Source organism: Cherax quadricarinatus, chromosome 48, assembly GCF_038502225.1.
Source record: "Cherax quadricarinatus isolate ZL_2023a chromosome 48, ASM3850222v1, whole genome shotgun sequence".
Classification (NCBI taxonomy): domain Eukaryota; kingdom Metazoa; phylum Arthropoda; class Malacostraca; order Decapoda; family Parastacidae; genus Cherax; species Cherax quadricarinatus.
In genome coordinates this window covers 8,374,160-8,396,858 of record NC_091339.1, presented here as the reverse complement: position 1 = coordinate 8,396,858, position 22,699 = coordinate 8,374,160, and the positions used below count along the sequence as shown (strand labels likewise).

At 48.6% G+C, this 22,699-nt stretch overlaps 1 protein-coding gene and 1 long non-coding RNA gene across 5 annotated transcripts in view; one reads left to right on the top strand and one right to left on the bottom strand.

The window, feature by feature from the left end:
• The window catches only part of LOC128687643 (UDP-glycosyltransferase UGT5), a 108,632-nt gene extending 103,876 nt beyond the window's left edge, over positions 1-4,756 (bottom strand). The window contains exons 1-2 of one of the 4 annotated variants that reach the window (XM_070094848.1): positions 4,464-4,756; positions 1,379-1,557 (exon numbers count right to left, since the gene is read on the bottom strand). Coding sequence is in view for 1 of the 4 variants with exons in the window: in XM_070094845.1 (XP_069950946.1) it covers positions 4,464-4,465 (2 nt within the window). In the remaining 3 variants the exon portion in view is untranslated. The remainder of the gene's footprint in view (positions 1-1,378; positions 1,558-4,463) is intronic. The other 3 variants (XM_070094846.1, XM_070094849.1, XM_070094845.1) reach the window with 3 other exon arrangements.
• The window catches only part of LOC138854067 (uncharacterized), a 343,922-nt gene that overhangs the window by 100,449 nt on the left and 220,774 nt on the right, over positions 1-22,699 (top strand). The gene's annotated exons all lie outside the window — the stretch shown is intronic.

Here is a 22,699-nt window from a genome sequence, read left to right as displayed (position 1 = left end):
GACAAGTGTTCTCTAAGCCCATTGTAATCTGCTATGCAAAAATCTGGAACTGTTATTGAATTATGCCTACTATCATACTTCCATTCAATAATAAAGGTAATAGATTTGTGGTCGCTCGTACCAAATTCCTCTATAATCTCTAGATAATTAATAAAGGTATCCTTGTTAGCCAGAATCAAATCAGGCAAGTTATTTCCCCTCGTTGGTTGTCACAAACTGCTCCTAAAAACAATCTTGAAGTACCTTCAGGAAGTCGTTAGATTCCCAGTCAAGGATTTACAATCAGTTTGACTAAGGTTAAAACCTAGAATTATTACGTGATTGTGCCTTGTGTCTTTAACAATATCTTCCCAAAGAAGTCTACCTTGGTCCCTATTCAAGTTTGTGGGCAGTAAATCCCGACTAAAATTAATTTTCAGGCTCTTCCAAAAACTCCACTCAGACTCTTGTGTGTTCTTTCAGTCTTTATACTCTGATGCAGCAATTTAAATGTTCTCTGACATATAGTGTCACCCCTACCTTCGTTCCCATTACTTCTATCAATGTGGAACAACTTAAACCCTTGAATGTGGCATTCAGTATGAATGTCCCAATTCTTCATATTAAACCACATCTCAGTTAAGGCGCAATGTCTGTATATGTATTCAGAAACCCTCTCTTCTCCCTCCTTGCTCATTCCTGCTCCTCCACTATCTCTATTACTGTCCAAGCTTACTACCTAGTGCCTCTGGCTTTCCAGTATTCACCAATAACTCCACCTCATTCTGCCTGTAACTGGTTTCCCTAAAACTCGCAATATCGCTACCCTGAGAATTCATCCTGCCTAATTCTATTGTATCACATTTCATTGCTTTCCCACAAAACCCATTCCACTAACGTTTTCTAGTTTAAAGTCCTTACAACTCCCTCCACTGCATTGGCCAGTGCCCCCACACCAGCTCTAGATAGTGAACTAGTATACATGTCATTTTTGCCATAGAAGAGGTCTCAGTTGTCTATAAATGGTACTGAAATGTTCTTTAGTGTGTTCAGCCAGCAGTTAACACCAGTTGCCCTGAACAACCATTCATTTCCAACCTCTCTCCTTGGCAAAATGCAAGATATTACAGGGCACCCTCCCTTATTCCTAATTATTTCTATTGCTAACCTATGCATCCTAATCAGGTCCTCACCCCCTACATCTGCCAACATCTTTGCCTGCAGCACTGAAACAGATAATAGGTCTGCTTCCATTGCCTTCCATGATGTCCAGACAGCTAATAATATCCATCCCAGCCCTAGGAAAGCATACCCTCTGCCTCCTCTTCCTATCTCTAAAACAAAAAACCCTCTTCATAAACTTAACCTGACTGTCCCCAACTAAAATAAATGTTCTTACCTTCACTGTCAGTATTCGTTGTGAAGTTCTCGATGGTCTGGTCTTCGTTGGGATGGTCTTCACTGGGATGGTCTTCACTGGGATGGTCTTTGCTGGGATGGTCTTCACTGGGATGGTCTTCGCTGGGATGGTCTTCGCTGGGATGTCTAGGGTCGTCAAATCACACACTTCTGTCAACACTGAGAATGAATTGCTGATCTCCACAGAAGTATCCTGGACCTACCTTAGACTTAGCTTCGTTCCAACCAGCATCCAATCGTTGGTTCGATCACTGACGGGCTATTCTCGTCGACGTCATTCCGGGGATAATCCTTGCACATACCTTTCAGTCGGTGAATCTCTCCTAGCTTAAATTTACTCTGCCTTAAGCTGAAGATAGTTACTCGTAGTCGAGGGAAGCCGCCATCACACACTCCGCTAAGAACGGAGGCCACAGTAGGCACGTCTTCGCACGACCAACTCCTCACAACTTCAGCTTCTGAGGTCCTATGACTTTAATTAATAATGATTCCTTGTGAATATTAAATTACAGTAAATTGATTAGAAAATCAATTTCACACCTGAGTGGTGAATGAGGAAGATAGTGGAGCACACACACCTGTGAGTGGTGAATGAGGAAGATAGTGGAGTGTACACCTGTGAGTGATGAATGAGGAAGATGGTGGAGCACACACCTGTGAGTGGTGAATGAGGAAGATAGTGGAGCACACACACCTGTGAGTGGTGAATGAGGAAGATAGTGGAGTGTACACCTGTGAGTGATGAATGAGGAAGATGGTGGAGCACACACCTGTGAGTGGTGAATGAGGAAGATAGTGGAGCACACCTGTGAGTGGTGAATGAGGAAGATAGTGGAGCACACCTGTGAGTGGTGAATGAGGAAGATAGTGAAGCACACTTGTGAGTGGTGAATGAGGAAGATAGTGGAGCACACACACCAGTGAGTGGTGAATGAGGAAGATAGTGGAACGCACACCTGTGAGTGGTGAATGAGGAAGATAGTGAAGCACACTTGTGAGTGGTGAATGAGGAAGATAGTGGAGCACACACCAGTGAGTGGTGAATGAAGAAGATAGTGGAGCACACACACCAGTGAGTGGTGAATGAAGAAGATAGTGGAGCACACACACCAGTGAGTGGTGAATGAAGAAGATAGTGGAGCACACACACCTGTGAGTGGTGAATGAGGAAGATAGTGGAACGCACACCTGTGAGTGGTGAATGAGGAAGATAGTGAAGCACACTTGTGAGTGGTGAATGAGGAAGATAGTGGAGCACACACCAGTGAGTGGTGAATGAAGAAGATAGTGGAGCACACACACCAGTGAGTGGTGAATGAAGAAGATAGTGGAGCACACACACCTGTGAGTGGTGAATGAGGAAGATGGTGGAACGCACACCTGTGAGCGGTGAATGAGGAAGATAGTGGAGCACACACACCTGTGAGTGGTGAATGAGGAAGATGGTGGAACGCACACCTGTGAGTGGTGAATGAGGAAGATAGTGGAACGCACACCTGTGAGTGGTGAATGAGGAAGATAGTGGAGCACACACACCTGTGAGTGGTGAATGAGGAAGATAGTGGAGCACACACACCTGTGAGTGGTGAATGAGGAAGATAGTGAAGCACTGTTATGCAAGGTTCGGCATGACATTGTAATGTATATACAGTAGAGAAGGGTACCATAATAGCATGAATGTTATAATTGTACAGCATAATTTTATAATTCATAATGTGCATTTAGGGGTACTGTAAAGTACTTTAATGGTAATTATAAGGAAATCCTGCCAGGGATTTATTTTCCAACTGTTTTGGTACGCGGATAAGCGTGGCTTGGGAGACACGCGTGGTCCGCATGGCATGGAGGCTGGCGTCGGAGACGCCTTGTATTTAAGCTAAGTTTTGTAGTTGTGTACTCCTTTTGTTTAGCTAACTCAAGCCATAGGCTCTTCTATGGTTTACCTGTATGCACACCTAAGCACTGACATGGTCAGGGTGCTGTGGGGTGAGTGAGGAAATAAGAAATGGGGTTGGTATTGGAGTAGTGAAGGCCTGGCGCTGACTAGGCTGTGTGTTTTATGGTTGCTGGACCGCCAGCCACCTGCTTGTTGTGCCTGCTATTTGGGCGTTTAGCATACGAGATACATGAAGATGTTTTGTAGAGTGTGTATATAGTGTTATGAGGAATAAATAGATATATTTTCGTAACTAGGATTTTTTTGCGAAACCCTCTGTTAACCAGCCCATTGCAGTAACAAATACTGGTTTAGCGCTTTCTGTTTTGACTGTGATAGCCCTGGGGGCCTGTTTATGCCTGAGATGTGTGTAACTTTTACCTTTGCCCTTAGACAAGGCTCTAGCCCCCAGCTATCCCACATTTCTACGTAACAAGCACACACTTGCGAGTGTTCAGTGAGGAAGAGAATGAAGCACACACTTGCGAGTGTTCAGTGAGGAAGATAGTGAAGCACACACTTGCGAGTGGTCAGTGAGGAAGATAGTGAAGCATACACTTGCGAATGTCAGTGAGGAAGATAGTGAAGCATACACTTGCGAGTGGTCAGTGAGGAAGATAGTGAAGCACACACTTGCGAGTGTTCAGTGAGGAAGATAGTGAAGCACACACTTGCGAGTGGTCAGTGAGGAAGATAGTGAAGCATACACTTGCGAATGTCAGTGAGGAAGATAGTGAAGCACACACTTGCGAGTCGTCAGTGAGGAAGATAGTGGAGCTTGATCTGTCGTGGGCAGTGATAAATAGGACACTTCTATTAATAACCTGGGATAACTCGAGAAAGCCAGGCATTGAGACATTTGTTGTGGTCCTTCGCTCCTGCTCCAGGATGCGACCCATAACAATCGACTGACACAGTGCTACCTGTTCACTGCTAAGTGAACAGGAACAGCTAGTTTAATGCAAGAGTTCCACGTTTTCTCCTGCTCCGTATGCTACCCACAACATTCAACTAACACTCAGGCAATGACTGCCAGGTGAACAGAAGAAGTAAGAACAGAGTGAGTATTTTAGATTGAACCTGGTTATTTTTTTTTTTTTGTGAATGGCAGACTGCTGTAGTGACCTACATGTTAGTCTGTGGTGTTGATGGTACACTGGTCTTGGTGCCACAAGTCTGTAGTGCTGGTGGTACACTGGTCTTGGTGCCACAAGTCTGTAGTGCTGATGGTACACTGGTCTTGGTGCCACAAGTCTGTAGTGCTGATGGTACACTGGTCTTGGTGCCACAAGTCTGTAGTGCTGATGGTACACTGGTCTTGGTGCCACAAGTCTGTAGTGCTGGTGGTACACTGGTCTTGGTGCCACTGAGCTTCACAACCTCCTACAGTCTTCTGCGCACTAATGTAAGGTGTTTATCGTCATGTTTATACTCCATGTGTTGGCATTAATACTACTGGATTTTAATCTTCAGTTCTCTTCCTCGGTGGAATTTGGTGAAGAGGTGCCATGACGCAGATAAATGCCTTTTTGGTGCGTGGAATAGGAGCTGCATTCCATTTTATTTGATCACACCTGAGTAGCTTTTATTCAGAAGTCGCTGTATGACTCCTATGAGTTTAGAGCTTTTCATGAATTTATTGTATAATTCAGTATTGAAAAAATCAGATAATGAACGAAAATATGCTGTAGAGCTTTACTTATTTGTTCTTTTTCCGTTTCTTGTGCTATTATTATTATTATTATTATTATTATTATTATTATTATTATTATTTCGTTGTGGTCTCGAAGGTAAACCTTCAAGTGGTTGTCGGAATTTCTTTTCCTTATTTTTATAGTCTTTCCTCCAACTCTTGTTACTTTGTTTGCTTATAACTGGAGAACGCCTCATCCGATCGGATGAGGACCAGATTCTTGGAATAGTTGGCGTGTGCAGGTGCCCTGTAACCGAAGTTGTTGAACCCATTCCCAGCATCCTGGAACGACTCCAGTAACTTCTAAAACCCTCAGTGGCGTAGCTTCTAGCATAAGGAAAATATATGCCTCCTGATTCGATTATGGCGAAGAGTGAAATTCAAGTGTCTAGTTGGAAACATGACCATTTTACGTATAAAATAATGTGGATTTTATTCGTGTTAAATCATGTTAAATAAATTTCGGTTTACCTCATCAAAACAGCTTCAATAGTTAGTAATGGCTGTTGCATCTTAGGTTCAGGATAGTACTTATTTTGTTTTGCTCGGTTGTGGAAAATTTGTCAGTGTAGTAAAGTAGTAGTCCCTCTTCGTCTGCATTCGCTCTTCTCTTCAGTTGCCCCTATTATGTTCATGTAGCATCTAACTTTTCCCTTTCCCCTTGGGAGGTTCCGACAGTTCATATCTGTTCTTCCCCACTGCCACGCATGAAAGCCCAAATACCTACAGTTGTTTCTCGCTCTCTTTTTCTTAATTACTTCTGGTCTCATGCTGTCGCAGTGTACACTGATGGTTCTAAATCCTCTGATGGTGTTGGGTTTGCAGCAATGTTTCTTGACGGCGTATTACGAGGGCATTTATTAGACTCGGCTTGTATTTTTACAGTTGAATTGTATGCAATTCTTCTAGCATTTATCCGTATTGCATCTATGTCTGTGTCGCCATTTGTGGTAGTCTCAGACTCCCTTAGTGCTTTTCACATTATAAAAAAAATGATTCGCTTCATCGTCTGGTTCTTCATATACAACATTGTTTACGCCGCATCTCTAGCAAAAACAAAGATATTGTTATCTGTTCGGTTCCCGGTCATGTTGTTGTACAGGGCATCGAACAGGCAGACACTGCTGCATGGTCAGCAGTACATGACCTCCCAGTTTCATATAGAGGTGTTCCATTTACAGACTATTTTGCTGTAATTTCTCACCACCTTCATAACCGTTGGCAACACCATTGGTCTGACATGATACATAAGAAATTACATTCTATCAAATCAAGTTAAGATTTCTGGCCATCTTGTCATCGATGCCTAGGTTAGGAGACTGCACTCTCCTGTCTTCGCATCGGGTACACTCGTCTTACTCATGGGTATCTGAACATCAAAATGGTATACAATACCTACCATCATGGGTATCTCATGGAGAGGCACCCTATTCCACTCTGTGAGAATTGTCAGGTTCCAGTTTTGGTTAGCCATATTCAATTCAATTCAAGTTTATTCTCTATAAGGGTTACAATGTGGGGTTTACAGGTTTTGGGTATTGTGTGGTTTACATGTTATAAAATACTAATTACAGAGGGGGCCACTAGGACGCCTAGCATGGCTAGGCATTTCGAGCAGACTTAGATTAATTCTTAACATTAAATCCTTACAGTATTAAGGCTAAGTGACTACATCATAATTTGTGAGTTTAGCAATGTGAATGCTTTTGTTTTGGCACAATACGTCGTCACTGCTAGAACGCCCTTATTTTATCTTCCTTCCTTGCTGACGGACACACCTTTGACTCAGACTTTTTGACAGCAACTGATTTACTACACAAACTTTGATGATAATTCCTCTAGCACTCCTCCCAGCCCTTTCTCACTCCCTCTGTTTTTCACTCCACCTTTGCTACTGCTCTATGCTCTGCCCCTCTGTGCTGAATAACCCTAATAGTTTTAGTGCTTCTCTTAGATTATAATAATTTGGTTATACTACTTTCATTAATTAAACATGCGCTTCCTTTTTTCTTGTGTGGGGGAGTGGGAAGGGACTCTCAGGTTGCGTATCACGACTCCCATTATGTTTTAAACTGTTTACCTATAACTCACCCTAATAGAGAATGCTGTAGCTTCGTGAACGGAGAGTTGTTGGTGATGAGGTTTACCTGTAACTCAGTTTGTATCGTTGGAGTTGTGATGAATGGAGTTGTTAATGCTACCGTAATGTGCGTATGGAAATCCATATATTTTCTCTTTGAACATGATGTTTATAATCCATGAAGTTGTTTCGCTCGAACGATGAGGTCATTGTTTGTCAGGTAACTACATTTCATTTCAATAGACTCTCTTTAATGGGTTGTGTACACTAACAGTTCATTTTCATAGTGCTGCCGACGTCGTTACTCGTTAGTTTATTGGTTTAATTTCAGGATATTTATATTGTTTCATAGTCTTATTGGAAGCTATTTACCACAATGTTCTACAATTAAGAGACGAATTCACTGTGGAATAGGCAAATCCCACTGTGTGTAGGCACTCCGTGCGAGTACCTATCGCCTACTGACGCCCCGGGGTCGTCTCTGTGCTCGTGAACGACAAAGTTACTGATATGGCAACATGTACCCAGGATTCCAAAATACTGTATTGATATCTTTGACCAGTGATTATAATTCTCTTAACTGTTGGGTGTTCCTTAGCATGATATTACTATTATTATGTAATTAAAATAAACAGGTAGGAGTTATATGCAATAACTTGTAACTCTTACTTCACGCAACCAAGAAGGTCATTTCGACCCTCTGGGCAAGACTACTGTGTCTTCTCTCGTGTTGTTGTGAAGATTATTTTTCCAGCTAGAGCGCCTGTGAGTGTTTGCTGTAGGTAATCCTGAATAACACTAATTTTCTAGCTAGCTAGCTACCATTGATCGTCGTTTTGGTCGATTTTCAGTCTGTGGTATTTCCTGAGGATACCACTTCTTCTGTGTTCTTTGTCTGTTAGGAAAAAAAAAATTGCCAGTGTCAGGATAATGCTGGCTAGAGCAGGGAGAACAGTAAATTGAGTGGATACTGTAAGTATCAGAGACATGACTAGAAGTCATATCTCTGACAGTCCTGGGTTTAAATTATATTTTATTAGGTATCCTTCAAGGGACCTTAAGTGATTGCCAGAATATTTTTTTCAAAATTTCCCGTAAATTTTCAATTTTTATTTCGCTCACAACACGAAAAGTTCTCATCCGATTTTCTTCAGATTTTCAATGTTTGTTTCTGGTAGCTACGGTGGCAAGATTCTAGAAATAATTGGCATATAATAAACTCATTCTCAGCATCCTCGGACGGCTCCGAGAAGTTCAGAAAAGGTGACTTATTTCGACGACGGCGGAGAGTGTGTAGACTGATTTTTGCCACTTTTATGTGTAATATAGTTTCAGATTCTGATTATCGTTTAACCACGTTAAATGTATTTGAGAATTCCTCTTTTGAATAGCATTAGTATTTAATGGTTGAAGTCTCCTATGGACAAGATAATGCCCATAAAGTTTAGTTTGTTTGCAGGCAAACGCCTTAATGCACTATTTTTTATATATAACTTAAAATCGTTGGAATCCACGCGTTAACGGTAGAATGCCTCTTCTGGTCGGCTTTAAATTTTCAGCCCTAGTGATTGCAATTTTCATTTCATAACTAAAGCCTGCCTGTTCGTTTTAACTTCAAAACAGTAATGCTCATACATTCCTTCAGAAGGATGACAACCTATAAGTTTATATTGCCTAGGTGCAAATGTCAGATGTTAATGAAATTGTTGAAAACTTTGAACCTTTGGATACAGAGGACGTACAGGAGAAAGTCTACTCTGATAGGCTTCATACTTGTGTTGATGGGATTTGTTGAAAGAAAGCTTGGCTTTCTCTTTGAGTTGTGGATATTTTAAATTGCCAATTTTATTAAGTAAATTTGTTTCATGTAATAACTCGAGAATGCCTCTTCTGATCGGCTTCAACCCCTGAATTACTGGAATATCGTAAATGGAGGAATCTTTGTACTGAATTTGAGCTGTGTAGATGCTGATTTTTACAATGTCTTTTTTGTAAATGGAACATTCTTAAAAAGCGCAAAATCAAATATTTTTTCCTTATCGAATTGTGTAGAATTTTAGAATATAAATTTAATATTCAATAACTTCCCGAAACATTACCGTGAGAATTAAAATACATCGTGTATACATATATATATATATATATATATATATATATATATATATATATATATATATATATATATATATATATATATATATATATATATATATTATATATATATAAACTTTTTCGAGTTCAGTGAACCTATGAATATTGTCCGACTTAATGCCCTATTAAGGACATTTTTAGACCTAGTGTTCTACATTAATTTCTTCCAAGATTTCTCTCAATAATTTCAGAATGCTTTATCTTATTTTCTTCAAATTTTCAAGCATGGTCAAGTGTTATTAAATACTGCTGGTCAGTGGAACAATTCACAGGTTCAAAATTTCAACATTGTGACTTGATTAAGTTCACTGTGTGAGCGAAACGTGTTGTTATTGATCGTATTGTACTGTATTTGTTTATTTTTCCATCGTATCGGTATTTCATACCATTTATCTCCACTGATGTGCCTTAGAAGATGATTGACATTATTCCTGGAGTGTGGCTGCCGCTCTGCTACTTCATAATTTCTTGATAATTTCCAAGTGGTGTAGTAGTATTTTACATCATTGCATTGTTTTACGTTAATGCTGGTGACTGGCTCTTATTCCAAGGAACTAGAATTATCTTCCAGTTATTTGGATCAAATTTGAACGACTCATATTCCACAGGTCTTATATGACCCACTACAGGTTTAACGATTTTCTCTTTATTAAAAAAATCTAACTGGTTTAACGATTCTCTCTTTATTAAAAAAATGTAATTAATCTAATGAAATTGATGAAACATTTCTGGGGTTTATGTTGTGTAGATGATAAGTTTGATGAATTCAGTGAAATGGGGAATGTCTCTTCAGGTCAGAAATAAGCCAGTGTTACACTGTGTAGGTACAAATTTGACACTGCATTGAAATCGTTGGATTCAGACCACTATCTGGAGAATGGCTTTTCTTATAGGCTTTAAACTTTGTGTTGATGGGCATTATCAACCGAAGGTTTACTTTTCACTTTGAGCTTCGTAAATTTTATCTTGCCACTTTTATTAAATGAATTGGTTTATATATAATAACTAGAGACGGCATTTTCTGGTCGGCTTCAAACACTTGTGTATGCATGTTCATACAAACACTTGTGTATGCATGTTCATACAAACACTTGTGTATGCATGTTCATACAAACACTTGTGTATGCATGTTCATACAAACACTTGTGTATGCATGTTCATACAAACACTTGTGTATGCATGTTCATAGAAACACTTGTGTATGCATGTTCATACAAACACTTGTGTATGCATGTTCATGCAAACACTTGTGTATGCATGTTCATACACACACTTAGGTGAAATAAAAGCACAGTCAACAGGTGATATCACAATACGCAAAAAAAAAAAAAGTGAAATTCCAAGTGATTTCATGATTTATCACATTGATAATGTGAAAAATCACGAAATCGCTCGAAATTTCACTTTTTTCACAATGGTTGCTTTACATACACTTAAGTGCTTTTATTTCTGTTTTAAAAAGCCCTTGACATATATTACTTAGATTTTATGGTCAGCTCTAGGTGGCCCGGTGGCCTGGTGGCTAAAGCTCCCGCTTCACACACGGAGGGCCCGGGTTCGATTCCCGGCGGGTGGAAACATTTCGACACGTTTCCTTACACCTGTTGTCCTGTTCACCTAACAGCAAATAGGTACCTGGGTGTTAGTCGACTGGTGTGGGTCGCATCCTGGGGGACAAGATTAAGGACCCCAATGGAAATAAGTTAGACAGTCCTCGATGATGCACTGACTTTCTTGGGTTATCCTGGGTGGCTAACCCCCCCGGGGTTAAAAATCCGAACGAAATCTTTTCTCTTTTCTTTTTTCTTGCAACGATATTGTTCCAGACATGGAGCTGAACTCTTCTCCAGGCTGAGGGACTGGCCACCTCGAACACTTTGTCTCCAAGGTTGATGGACTGATTACATCATCTTTATTTCATTACTACTGCTCTCTTTTCATTTGACTGAAGAAGCCTACTGTATAAACGAAACAGTTCATCAATAAAGATTCACAACTACTGCGCATGTGTCTTAATCTTCAACTTATCGGTATTTTATATCATTTTCAACAAAGGTCATAGAGCTAAAAATCATTGTACAGTCAGAGATTAACCCTGAGTCTCACTACCACAAGCTCTTGACTACTACATTCTAAAGTTCTAAACGTTGACTTTATATAAGAGAGGTCTATTGAACAATGATTAATTAAAAATTCTCCCACAGTAACTTCAGGTTGTGATAGTTTTTATCTTGGATTAACTGGGAAGCCACTTGAAACCAAAGTCAAATGACAAATGTGAAACAGGTACTGGACAAGTATCCGGTGCTTTATGCATCCATGTGAAGGATACAGGCTATTGTGCACATGGGACAAATGCCAAATAATTACTTCCATGTAATTCCATGGATCACCGAGGTATTGTGGAATCATTACATTTTAAACAAGATCAGGCCCGGTGGCCTGGTGGCTAAAGCTCCCGCTTCACAAACGGAGGGCCCGGGTTCGATTCCCGGCGGGTGGAAACATTTCGACACGTTTCCTTACACCTGTTGTCCTGTTCACCTAGCAGTAAATAGGTACCTGGGTGTTAGTCGACTGGTGTGGGTCGCATCCTGGGGGACAAGATTAAGGACCCCAATGGAAATAAGTTAGACAGTCCTCGATGACGCACTGACTTTCTTGGGTTATCCTGGGTGGCTAACCCTCCGGGGTTAAAAATCCGAACGAAATCTTATCTTATCAAGAACAAATTTTAAATTTGAGTTCTGGTATCTATAACCTTGACAGTTTTATAGTTCAAAATATTGTTCATAATGTTGATAATACTTTTCATAAATTCAGTCTTAACTTATTATTATGTTGGACAAATCTTTGGGTGGTAGATTGAATTTTGGAATGACCTGCATGCTGTGGGCTGGTAGACCTGCATGGTATGGGCTGGTAGACCTGCATGGTGTGGACTGGTAGACCTGCATGGTATGGGCTGGTAGACCTGCATGGTGTGGACTGGTAGACCTGCATGGTATGGGCTGGTAGACCTGCATGGTATGGGCTGGTAGACCTGCATGGTATGGGCTGGTAGACCTGCATGGTATGGGCTGGTAGACCTGCATGGTATTGGCTGGTAGACCTGCATGGTGTGGGCTAGTAGACCTGCATGGTGTGGGCTGATAGACCTGCATGGTGTGGGCTGGTAGACCTGCATGGTGTGGGCTGGTAGACCTGCATGGTGTGGGCTGATAGACCTGCATGGTGTGGGCTGGTAGACCTGCATGCTGTGGGCTGATAGACCTGCATGGTGTGGGCTGGTAGACCTGCATGCTGTGGGCTAGTAGACCTGCATGGTGTGGGCTGATAGACCTGCATGGTGTGGGCTGATAGACCTGCATGGTGTGGGCTGGTAGACCTGCATGCTGTGGGCTGGTAGACCTGCATGGTATGGGCTGGTAGACCTGCATGGTATGGGCTGGTAGACCTGCATGGTATGGGCTGGTAGACCTGCATGGTATTGGCTGGTAGACCTGCATGGTGTGGGCTAGTAGACCTGCATGGTGTGGGCTGATAGACCTGCATGGTGTGGGCTGGTAGACCTGCATGGTGTGGGCTGATAGACCTACATGGTGTGGGCTGGTAGACCTGCATGGTGTGGGCTGGTAGACCTGCATGGTATGGGCTGGTAGACCTGCATGGTGTGGGCTGGTAGACCTGCATGGTATGGGATGGTAGACCTGCATGGTGTGGGCTGGTAGACCTGCATGGTATGGGCTGGTAGACCTGCATGGTGTGGGCTGGTAGACCTGCATGGTATGGGCTGGTAGACCTGCATGGTATGGGCTGGTAGACCTGCATGGTGTAAGCTGGTAGACCTGCATGGTGTACGCTGGTAGACCTGCATGGAGTGGGCTGGTAGACCTGCATGGTGTGGGCTGGTAGATCTGCATAGTGTGGGCTGGTAGACCTGCGTTGTATGGGCTGGTAGACCTGCATGTTATGGGCTGGTAGACCTGCATCTAGTGGGCTGGTAGACCTGAATGGAGTGGGCTGGTAGACCTGCATCTAGTGGGCTGGTAGACCTGCATCTAGTGGGCTGGTAGACCTGCATCTAGTTGGCTGGTAGACCTGCATCTAGTGGGCTGGTAGACCTGCATCTAGTTGGCTGGTAGACCTGCATCTAGTTGGCTGGTAGACCTGCATCTAGTGGGCTGGTAGACCTGCATCTAGTGGGCTGGTGGACCTGCATCTAGTGGGCTGGTAGACCTGCATCTAGTGGGCTGGTAGACCTGCATCTAGTGGGCTGGTAGACCTGCACCTAGTGGGCTGGTAGACCTGCATCTAATGGGCTGGTAGACCTGCACCTAGTGGGCTGGTAGACCTGCATCTAGTGGGCTGGTAGACCTGAATGGAGTGGGCTGGTAGACCTGCATCTAGTGGGCTGGTAGACCTGCATCTAGTGGGCTGGTAGACCTGCATCTAGTTGGCTGGTAGACCTGCATCTAGTGGGCTGGTAGACCTGCATCTAGTTGGCTGGTAGACCTGCATCTAGTTGGCTGGTAGACCTGCATCTAGTGGGCTGGTAGACCTGCATCTAGTGGGCTGGTGGACCTGCATCTAGTGGGCTGGTAGACCTGCATCTAGTGGGCTGGTAGACCTGCATCTAGTGGGCTGGTAGACCTGCATCTAGTGGGCTGGTAGACCTGCACCTAGTGGGCTGGTAGACCTGCATCTAATGGGCTGGTAGACCTGCACCTAGTGGGCTGGTAGACCTGCATCTAATGGGCTGGTAGACCTGCACCTAGTGGGCTGGTAGACCTGCATCTAATGGACTGGTAGATCTGCATCTAGTGGGCTGGTAGACCTGCATCTAGTGGGCTGGTAGACCTGCATCTAGTGGGCTGGTAGACCTGCATCTAATGGGCTGGTAGACCTGCACCTAGTGGGCTGGTAGACCTGCATCTAATGGGCTGGTAGACCTGCATCTAGTGGGCTGGTAGACCTGCATCTAGTGGGCTGGTAGACCTGCATCTAGTGGGCTGGTAGACCTGCATCTAGTGGGCTGGTAGACCTGCATCTAGTGGGCTGGTAGACCTGCATCTAATGGGCTGGTAGACCTGCCCCTAGTGGGCTGGTAGACCTGCATCTAATGGGCTGGTAGACCTGCATCTAGTGGGCTGGTAGACCTGCATCTAGTGGGCTGGTAGACCTGCATCTAATGGGCTGGTAGACCTGCATCTAGTGGGCTGGTAGACCTGCATCTAGTGGGCTGGTAGACCTGCATCTAGTGGGCTGGTAGACCTGCATCTAGTGGGCTGGTAGACCTGCATCAAATGGGCTGGTAGACCTGCATCTAGTGGGCTGGTAGACCTGCATCTAGTGGGCTGGTACACCTGCATCTAGTGGGCTGGTAGACCTGCATCTAGTGGGCTGGTAGACCTGCATCTAGTGGGCTGGTAGACCTGCATATAGTGGGCTGGTAGACCTGCATCTAGTAGGCTGGTAGACCTGCATCTAGTTGGCTGGTAGACCTGCATCTAGTGGGCTGGTAGACCTGCATCTAGTTGGCTGGTAGACCTGCATCTAATGGGCTGGTAGACCTGCATCTAGAGGGCTGGTAGACCTGCATCTAGTGGGCTGGTAGACCTGCATCTAGTGGGCTGGTAGACCTGCATCTAGTTGGCTGGTAGACCTGCATCTAGTGGGCTGGTAGACCCGCATCTAGTGGGCTGGTAGACCTGCATCTAGTTGGCTGGTAGACCTGCATCTAGTGGGCTGGTAGACCTGCATCTAGTGCGCTGGTAGACCTGCACCTAGTGGGCTGGTAGACCTGCATCTAATGGGCTGGTAGACCTGCACCTAGTGGGCTGGTAGACCTGCATCTAATGGGCTGGTAGACCTGCACCTAGTGGGCTGGTAGACCTGCATCTAATGGGCTGGTAGACCTGCATCTAGTGGGCTGGTAGACCTGCATCTAGTGGGCTGGTAGACCTGCATCTAGTGGGCTGGTAGACCTGCATCTAATGGGCTGGTAGACCTGCATCTAGTGGGCTGGTAGACCTGCATCTAATGGGCTGGTAGACCTGCACCTAGTGGGCTGGTAGACGTGCATCTAATGGGGTGGTAGACCTGCATCTAGTGGGCTGGTAGACCTGCATCTAGTGGGCTGGTAGACCTGCATCTAATGGGCTGGTAGACCTGCATCTAGTGGGCTGGTAGACCTGCATCTAGTGGGCTGGTAGACCTGCATCTAGTGGGCTGGTAGACCTGCATCTAGTGGGCTGGTAGACCTGCATCAAATGGGCTGGTAGACCTGCATCTAGTGGGCTGGTAGACCTGCATCTAGTGGGCTGGTACACCTGCATCTAGTGGGCTGGTAGACCTGCATCTAGTGGGCTGGTACACCTGCATCTAGTGGGCTGGTACACCTGCATCTAGTGGGCTGGTGGACCTGCATTTAGTGGGCTGGTAGACCTGCATCTAGTGGGCTGGTGGACCTGCATCAAGTGGGCTGGTGGACCTGCATCTAGTGGGCTGGTAGACCTGCATCTAGTGGGCTGGTAGACCTGCATCTAGTGGGCTGGTAGACCTGCATCTAGTGGGCTGGTAGACCTGCATCTAGTGGGCTGGTAGACCTGCATCTAGTGGGCTGGTAGACCTGCATCTAGTGGGCTGGTGGACCTGCATCTAGTGGGCTGGTGGACCTGCATCTAGTGGGCTGGTAGACCTGCATGGTGTGGGCTGGTAGACCTGCATCTAGTGGGCTGGTAGACCTGCATCTAGTGGGCTGGTAGACCTGCATCTAGTGGGCTGGTAGACCTGCATCTAGTGGGCTGGTAGACCTGCATCTAGTGGGCTGGTAGACCTGCATCTAGTGGGCTGGTAGACCTGCATGGTGTGGGCTGGTAGACCTGCATCTAGTGGGCTGGTGGACCTGCATCTAGTGGGCTGGTAGACCTGCATCTAGTGGGCTGGTGGACCTGCATCTTGTGGGCTGGTAGACCTGCATGGTGTGGGCTGGTAGACCTGCATCTAGTGGGCTGGTGGACCTGCATCTAGTGGGCTGGTAGACCTGCATGGTGTGGGCTGGTAGACCTGCATCTAGTGGGCTGGTAGACCTGCATCTAGTGGGCTGGTAGACCTGCATGGTGTGGGCTGGTAGACCTGCATCTAGTGGGCTGGTGGACCTGCATCTAGTGGGCTGGTAGACCTGCATGGTGTGGGCTGGTAGACCTGCATCTAGTGGGCTGGTAGACCTGCATCTAGTGGGCTGGTAGACCTGCATCTTGTGGCTGGTAGACCTGCATGGTGTGGGCTGGTAGACCTGCATCTAGTGGGCTGGTAGACCTGCATGGTGTGGGCTGGTAGACCTGCATCTAGTGGGCTGGTAGACCTGCATGGTGTGGGCTGGTAGACCTTCATCTAGTGGGCTGGTAGACCTGCATCTAGTGGGCTGGTAGACCTGCATCTTGTGGCTGGTAGACCTGCATGGTGTGGGCTGGTAGACCTGCATCTAGTGGGCTGGTAGACCTGCATCTAGTGGGCTGGTGGACCTGCATCTAGTGGGCTGGTGGACCTGCATCTAGTGGGCTGGTAGACCTGCATGGTGTGGGCTGGTAGACCTGCATCTAGTGGGCTGGTAGACCTGCATCTAGTGGGCTGGTAGACCTGCATCTAGTGGGCTGGTAGACCTGCATCTAGTGGGCTGGTAGACCTGCATCTAGTGGGCTGGTAGACCTGCATCTAGTGGGCTGGTAGACCTGCATGGTGTGGGCTGGTAGACCTGCATCTAGTGGGCTGGTGGACCTGCATCTAGTGGGCTGGTAGACCTGCATCTAGTGGGCTGGTGGACCTGCATCTTGTGGGCTGGTAGACCTGCATGGTGTGGGCTGGTAGACCTGCATCTAGTGGGCTGGTGGACCTGCATCTAGTGGGCTGGTAGACCTGCATGGTGTGGGCTGGTAGACCTGCATCTAGTGGGCTGGTAGACCTGCATCTAGTGGGCTGGTAGACCTGCATGGTGTGGGCTGGTAGACCTGCATCTAGTGGGCTGGTGGACCTGCATCTAGTGGGCTGGTAGACCTGCATGGTGTGGGCTGGTAGACCTGCATCTAGTGGGCTGGTAGACCTGCATCTAGTGGGCTGGTAGACCTGCATCTTGTGGCTGGTAGACCTGCATGGTGTGGGCTGGTAGACCTGCATCTAGTGGGCTGGTAGACCTGCATGGTGTGGGCTGGTAGACCTGCATCTAGTGGGCTGGTAGACCTGCATGGTGTGGGCTGGTAGACCTTCATCTAGTGGGCTGGTAGACCTGCATCTAGTGGGCTGGTAGACCTGCATGGTGTGGGCTGGTAGACCTGCATCTAGTGGGCTGGTGAACCTGCATCTAGTGGGCTGGTAGACCTGCATGGTGTGGGCTGGTAGACCTGCATCTATTGGGCTGGTGGACCTGCATCTAGTGGGCTGGTAGACCTGCATGGTATGGGCTGGTAGACCTGCATCTAGTGGGCTGGTAGACCTGCATCTAGTGGGCTGGTAGACCTGCATCTAGTGGGCTGGTAGACCTGCATGGTGTGGGCTGGTAGACCTGCATCTAGTGGGCTGGTAGACCTGCATCTAGTGGGCTGGTAGACCTGCATCTAGTGGGCTGGTAGACCTGCATCTAGTGGGCTGGTGGACCTGCATCTAGTGGGCTGGTAGACCTGCATGGTGTGGGCTGGTAGACCTGCATGGTGTGGGCAGGTAGACCTGCATGGTGTGGGCTGGTAGACCTGCATGGTGTGGGCTGGTAGACCTGCATGGTGTGGGCTGGTGGACCTGCATCTAGTGGGCTGGTAGACCTGCATGGTGTGGGCTGGTAGACCTGCATGGTGTGGGCTGGTAGACCTGCATGGTGTGGGCTGGTAGACCTGCGTGGTGTGGGCTGGTAGACCTACATGGTGTGGGCTGGTAGACCTGCATGGTGTGGACTGGTAGACCTGCATGGTGTGGGCTGGTAGACCTGCATGGTGTGGGCTGGTAGACCTGCATGGTGTGGGCTGGTAGACCTGCATGGTGTGGGCTGGTAGACCTGCATGGTGTGGGCTGGTAGACCTGTATGGTGTGGGCTGGTAGACCTGCATGGTGTGGGCTGGTAGACCTGCATCTAGTGGGCTGGTGGACCTGCATCTAGTGGGCTGGTAGACCTGCATGGTGTTGGCTGGTAGACCTGCATGGTGTGGGATGGTAGACCTGCATCTAGTGGGCTGGTACACCTGCATCTAGTGGGCTGGTACACCTGCATCTAGTGGGCTGGTACACCTGCATCTAGTGGGCTGGTAGACCTGCATCTAGTGGGCTGGTGGACCTGCATTTAGTGGGCTGGTAGACCTGCATCTAGTGGGCTGGTGGACCTGCATCTAGTGGGCTGGTGGACCTGCATCTAGTGGGCTGGTAAACCTGCATCTAGTGGGCTGGTAGACCTGCATCTAGTGGGCTGGTAGACCTGCATCTAGTGGGCTGGTAGACCTGCATCTAGTGGGCTGGTAGACCTGCATCTAGTGGGCTGGTAGACCTGCATCTAGTGGGCTGGTGGACCTGCATCTAGTGGGCTGGTGGACCTGCATCTAGTGGGCTGGTAGACCTGCATGGTGTGGGCTGGTAGACCTGCATCTAGTGGGCTGGTAGACCTGCATCTAGTGGGCTGGTAGACCTGCATCTAGTGGGCTGGTAGACCTGCATCTAGTGGGCTGGTAGACCTGCATCTAGTGGGCTGGTAGACCTGCATCTAGTGGGCTGGTAGACCTGCATGGTGTGGGCTGGTAGACCTGCATCTAGTGGGCTGGTGGACCTACATCTAGTGGGCTGGTAGACCTGCATGGTGTGGGCTGGTAGACCTGCATCTAGTGGGCTGGTGGACCTACATCTAGTGGGCTGGTAGACCTGCATGGTGTGGGCTGGTAGACCTGCATCTAGTGGGCTGGTGGACCTGCATCTAGTGGGCTGGTAGACCTGCATCTAGTGGGCTGGTGGACCTGCATCTAGTGGGCTGGTAGACCTGCATGGTGTGGGCTGGTAGACCTGCATCTAGTGGGCTGGTGGACCTGCATCTAGTGGGCTGGTAGACCTGCATGGTGTGGGCTGGTAGACCTGCATCTAGTGGGCTGGTAGACCTGCATCTAGTGAGCTGGTAGACCTGCATGGTGTGGGCTGGTAGACCTGCATCTAGTGGGCTGGTGGACCTGCATCTAGTGGGCTGGTAGACCTGCATGGTGTGGGCTGGTAGACCTGCATCTAGTGGGCTGGTAGACCTGCATCTAGTGGGCTGGTAGACCTGCATCTAGTGGACTGGTAGACCTGCATGGTGTGGGCTGGTAGACCTGCATCTAGTGGGCTGGTAGACCTGCATGGTGTGGGCTGGTAGACCTGCATCTAGTGGGCTGGTAGACCTGCATCTAGTGGGCTGGTAGACCTGCATGGTGTGGGCTGGTAGACCTGCATCTAGTGGGCTGGTGAACCTGCATCTAGTGGGCTGGTAGACCTGCATGGTGTGGGCTGGTAGACCTGCATCTATTGGGCTGGTGGACCTGCATCTAGTGGGCTGGTAGACCTGCATGGTGTGGGCTGGTAGACCTGCATCTAGTGGGCTGGTAGACCTGCATCTAGTGGGCTGGTAGACCTGCATCTAGTGGGCTGGTAGACCTGCATGGTGTGGGCTGGTAGACCTGCATCTAGTGGGCTGGTAGACCTGCATGGTGTGGGCTGGTAGACCTGCATCTAGTGGGCTGGTAGACCTGCATCTAGTGGGCTGGTAGACCTGCATCTAGTGGGCTGGTAGACCTGCATCTAGTGGGCTGGTGGACCTGCATCTAGTGGGCTGGTAGACCTGCATGGTGTGGGCTGGTAGACCTGCATGGTGTGGGCAGGTAGACCTGCATGGTGTGGGCCTGTAGACCTGCATGGTGTGGGCTGGTAGACCTGCATGGTGTGGGCTGGTGGACCTGCATCGAGTGGGCTGGTAGACCTGCATGGTGTGGGCTGGTAGACCTGCATGGTGTGGGCTGGTAGACCTGCATGGTGTGGGCTGGTAGACCTACATGGTGTGGGCTGGTAGACCTACATGGTGTGGGCTGGTAGACCTGCATGGTGTGGGCTGGTAGACCTGCATGGTGTGGGCTGGTAGACCTGCATGGTGTGGGCTGGTAGACCTGCATGGTGTGGGCTGGTAGACCTGCATGGTGTGGGCTGGTAGACCTGCATGGTGTGGGCTGGTGGACCTGCATGGTGTGGGCTGGTAGACCTGCATGGTGTGGGCTGGTAGACCTGCATGGTGTGGGCTGGTAGACCTGCATCTAGTGGGCTGGTGGACCTGCATCTAGTGGGCTGGTAGACCTGCATGGTGTTGGCTGGTAGACCTGCATGGTGTGGGATGGTAGACCTGCATGATGTGGGCTGGTAGACCTGCATGATGTGGGCTGGTAGACTTGCATGGTGTGGGCTGGTAGACCTGCATGGTGTGGGCTGGTAGACCTGCATGGTGTGGGCTGGTAGACCTGCATGGTGTGGGCTGGTAGACCTGCATCTACTGGGCTGGTGGACCTGCATCTAGTGGGCTGGTAGACCTGCATGGTGTGGGCTGGTAGACCTGCATGGTGTGGGCTGGTAGACCTGCATGGTGTGGGCTGGTAGACCTGCATGGTGTGGGCTGGTAGACCTGCATGGTGTGGGCTGGTAGACCTGCATGGTGTGGGCTGGTAGACCTGCATGGTGTGGGCTGGTAGACCCGCATGGTGTGGGCTGGTAGACCTGCATGGTGTGGGCTGGTAGACCTGCATGGTGTGGGCTGGTAGACCTGCATCTAGTGGGCTGGTGGACCTGCATCTAGTGGGCTGGTAGACCTGCATGGTGTGGGCTGGTAGACCTGCATGGTGTGGGCTGGTAGACCTGCATGGTGTGGGCTGGTAGACCTGCATCTAGTGGGCTGGTGGACCTGCATCTAGTGGGCTGGTAGACCTGCATGGTGTGGGCTGGTAGACCTGCATGGTGTGGGCTGGTAGACCTGCATGGTGTGGGCTGGTAGACCTGCATGGTGTGGGCTGGTAGACCTGCATGGTGTGGGCTGGTGGACCTGCATGGTGTGGGCTGGTAGACCTGCATGGTGTGGGCTGGTAGACCTGCATGGTGTGGGCTGGTAGACCTGCATCTAGTGGGCTGGTGGACCTGCATCTAGTGGGCTGGTAGACCTGCATGGTGTGGGCTGGTAGACCTGCATGGTGTGGGCTGGTAGACCTGCATGGTGTGGGCTGGTAGACCTGCATGGTGTGGGCTGGTAGACCTGCATGGTGTGGGCTGGTAGACCTGCATGGTGTGGGCTGGTAGACCCGCATGGTGTGGGCTGGTAGACCTGCATGGTGTGGGCTGGTAGACCTGCATGGTGTGGGCTGGTAGACCCGCATCTAGTGGGCTGGTGGACCTGCATCTAGTGGGCTGGTAGACCTGCATGGTGTGGGCTGGTAGACCTGCATGGTGTGGGCTGGTAGACCTGCATGGTGTGGGCTGGTAGACCTGCATCTAGTGGGCTGGTGGACCTGCATCTAGTGGGCTGGTAGACCTGCATGGTGTGGGCTGGTAGACCTGCATAGTGTGGGCTGGTAGACCTGCATGGTGTGGGCTGGTAGACCTGCATGGTGTGGGCTGGTAGACCTGCATGGTGTGGGCTGGTGGACCTGCATCTAGTGGGCTGGTAGACCTGCATGGTGTGGGCTGGTAGACCTGCATGGTGTGGGCTGGTAGACCTGCATGGTGTGGGCTGGTAGACCTGCATGGTGTGGGCTGGTAGACCTGCATGGTGTGGGCTGGTAGACCTGCATGGTGTGGGCTGGTAGACCTGCATGGTGTGGGCTGGTAGACCTGCATGGTGTGGGCTGGTAGACCTGCATGGTGTGGACTGGTAGTCCTGCATGGTGTGGGCTGGTAGACCTGCATGGTGTGGGCTGGTAGACCTGCATGGTGTGGGCTGGTAGACCTGCATGGTGTGGGCTGGTAGACCTGCATGGTGTGGGCTGGTAGACCTGCATCTAGTGGGCTGGTGGACCTGCATCTAGTGGGCTGGTAGACCTGCATGGTGTGGGATGGTAGACCTGCATGGTGTGGGCTGGTAGACCTGCATGGTGTGGGCTGGTAGACCTGCATGGTGTGGGCTGGTAGACCTGCATGGTGTGGGCTGGTAGACCTGCATGGTGTGGGCTGGTAGACCTGCATCTAGTGGGCTGGTGGACCTGCATCTAGTGGGCTGGTAGACCTGCATGGTGTGGGCTGGTAGACCTGCATGGTGTGGGCTGGTAGACCTGCATGGTGTGGGCTGGTAGACCTGCATGGTGTGGGCTGGTAGACCTGCATGGTGTGGGCTGGTAGACCTGCATGGTGTGGGCTGGTAGACCCGCATGGTGTGGGCTGGTAGACCTGCATCTAGTGGGCTGGTAGACCTGCA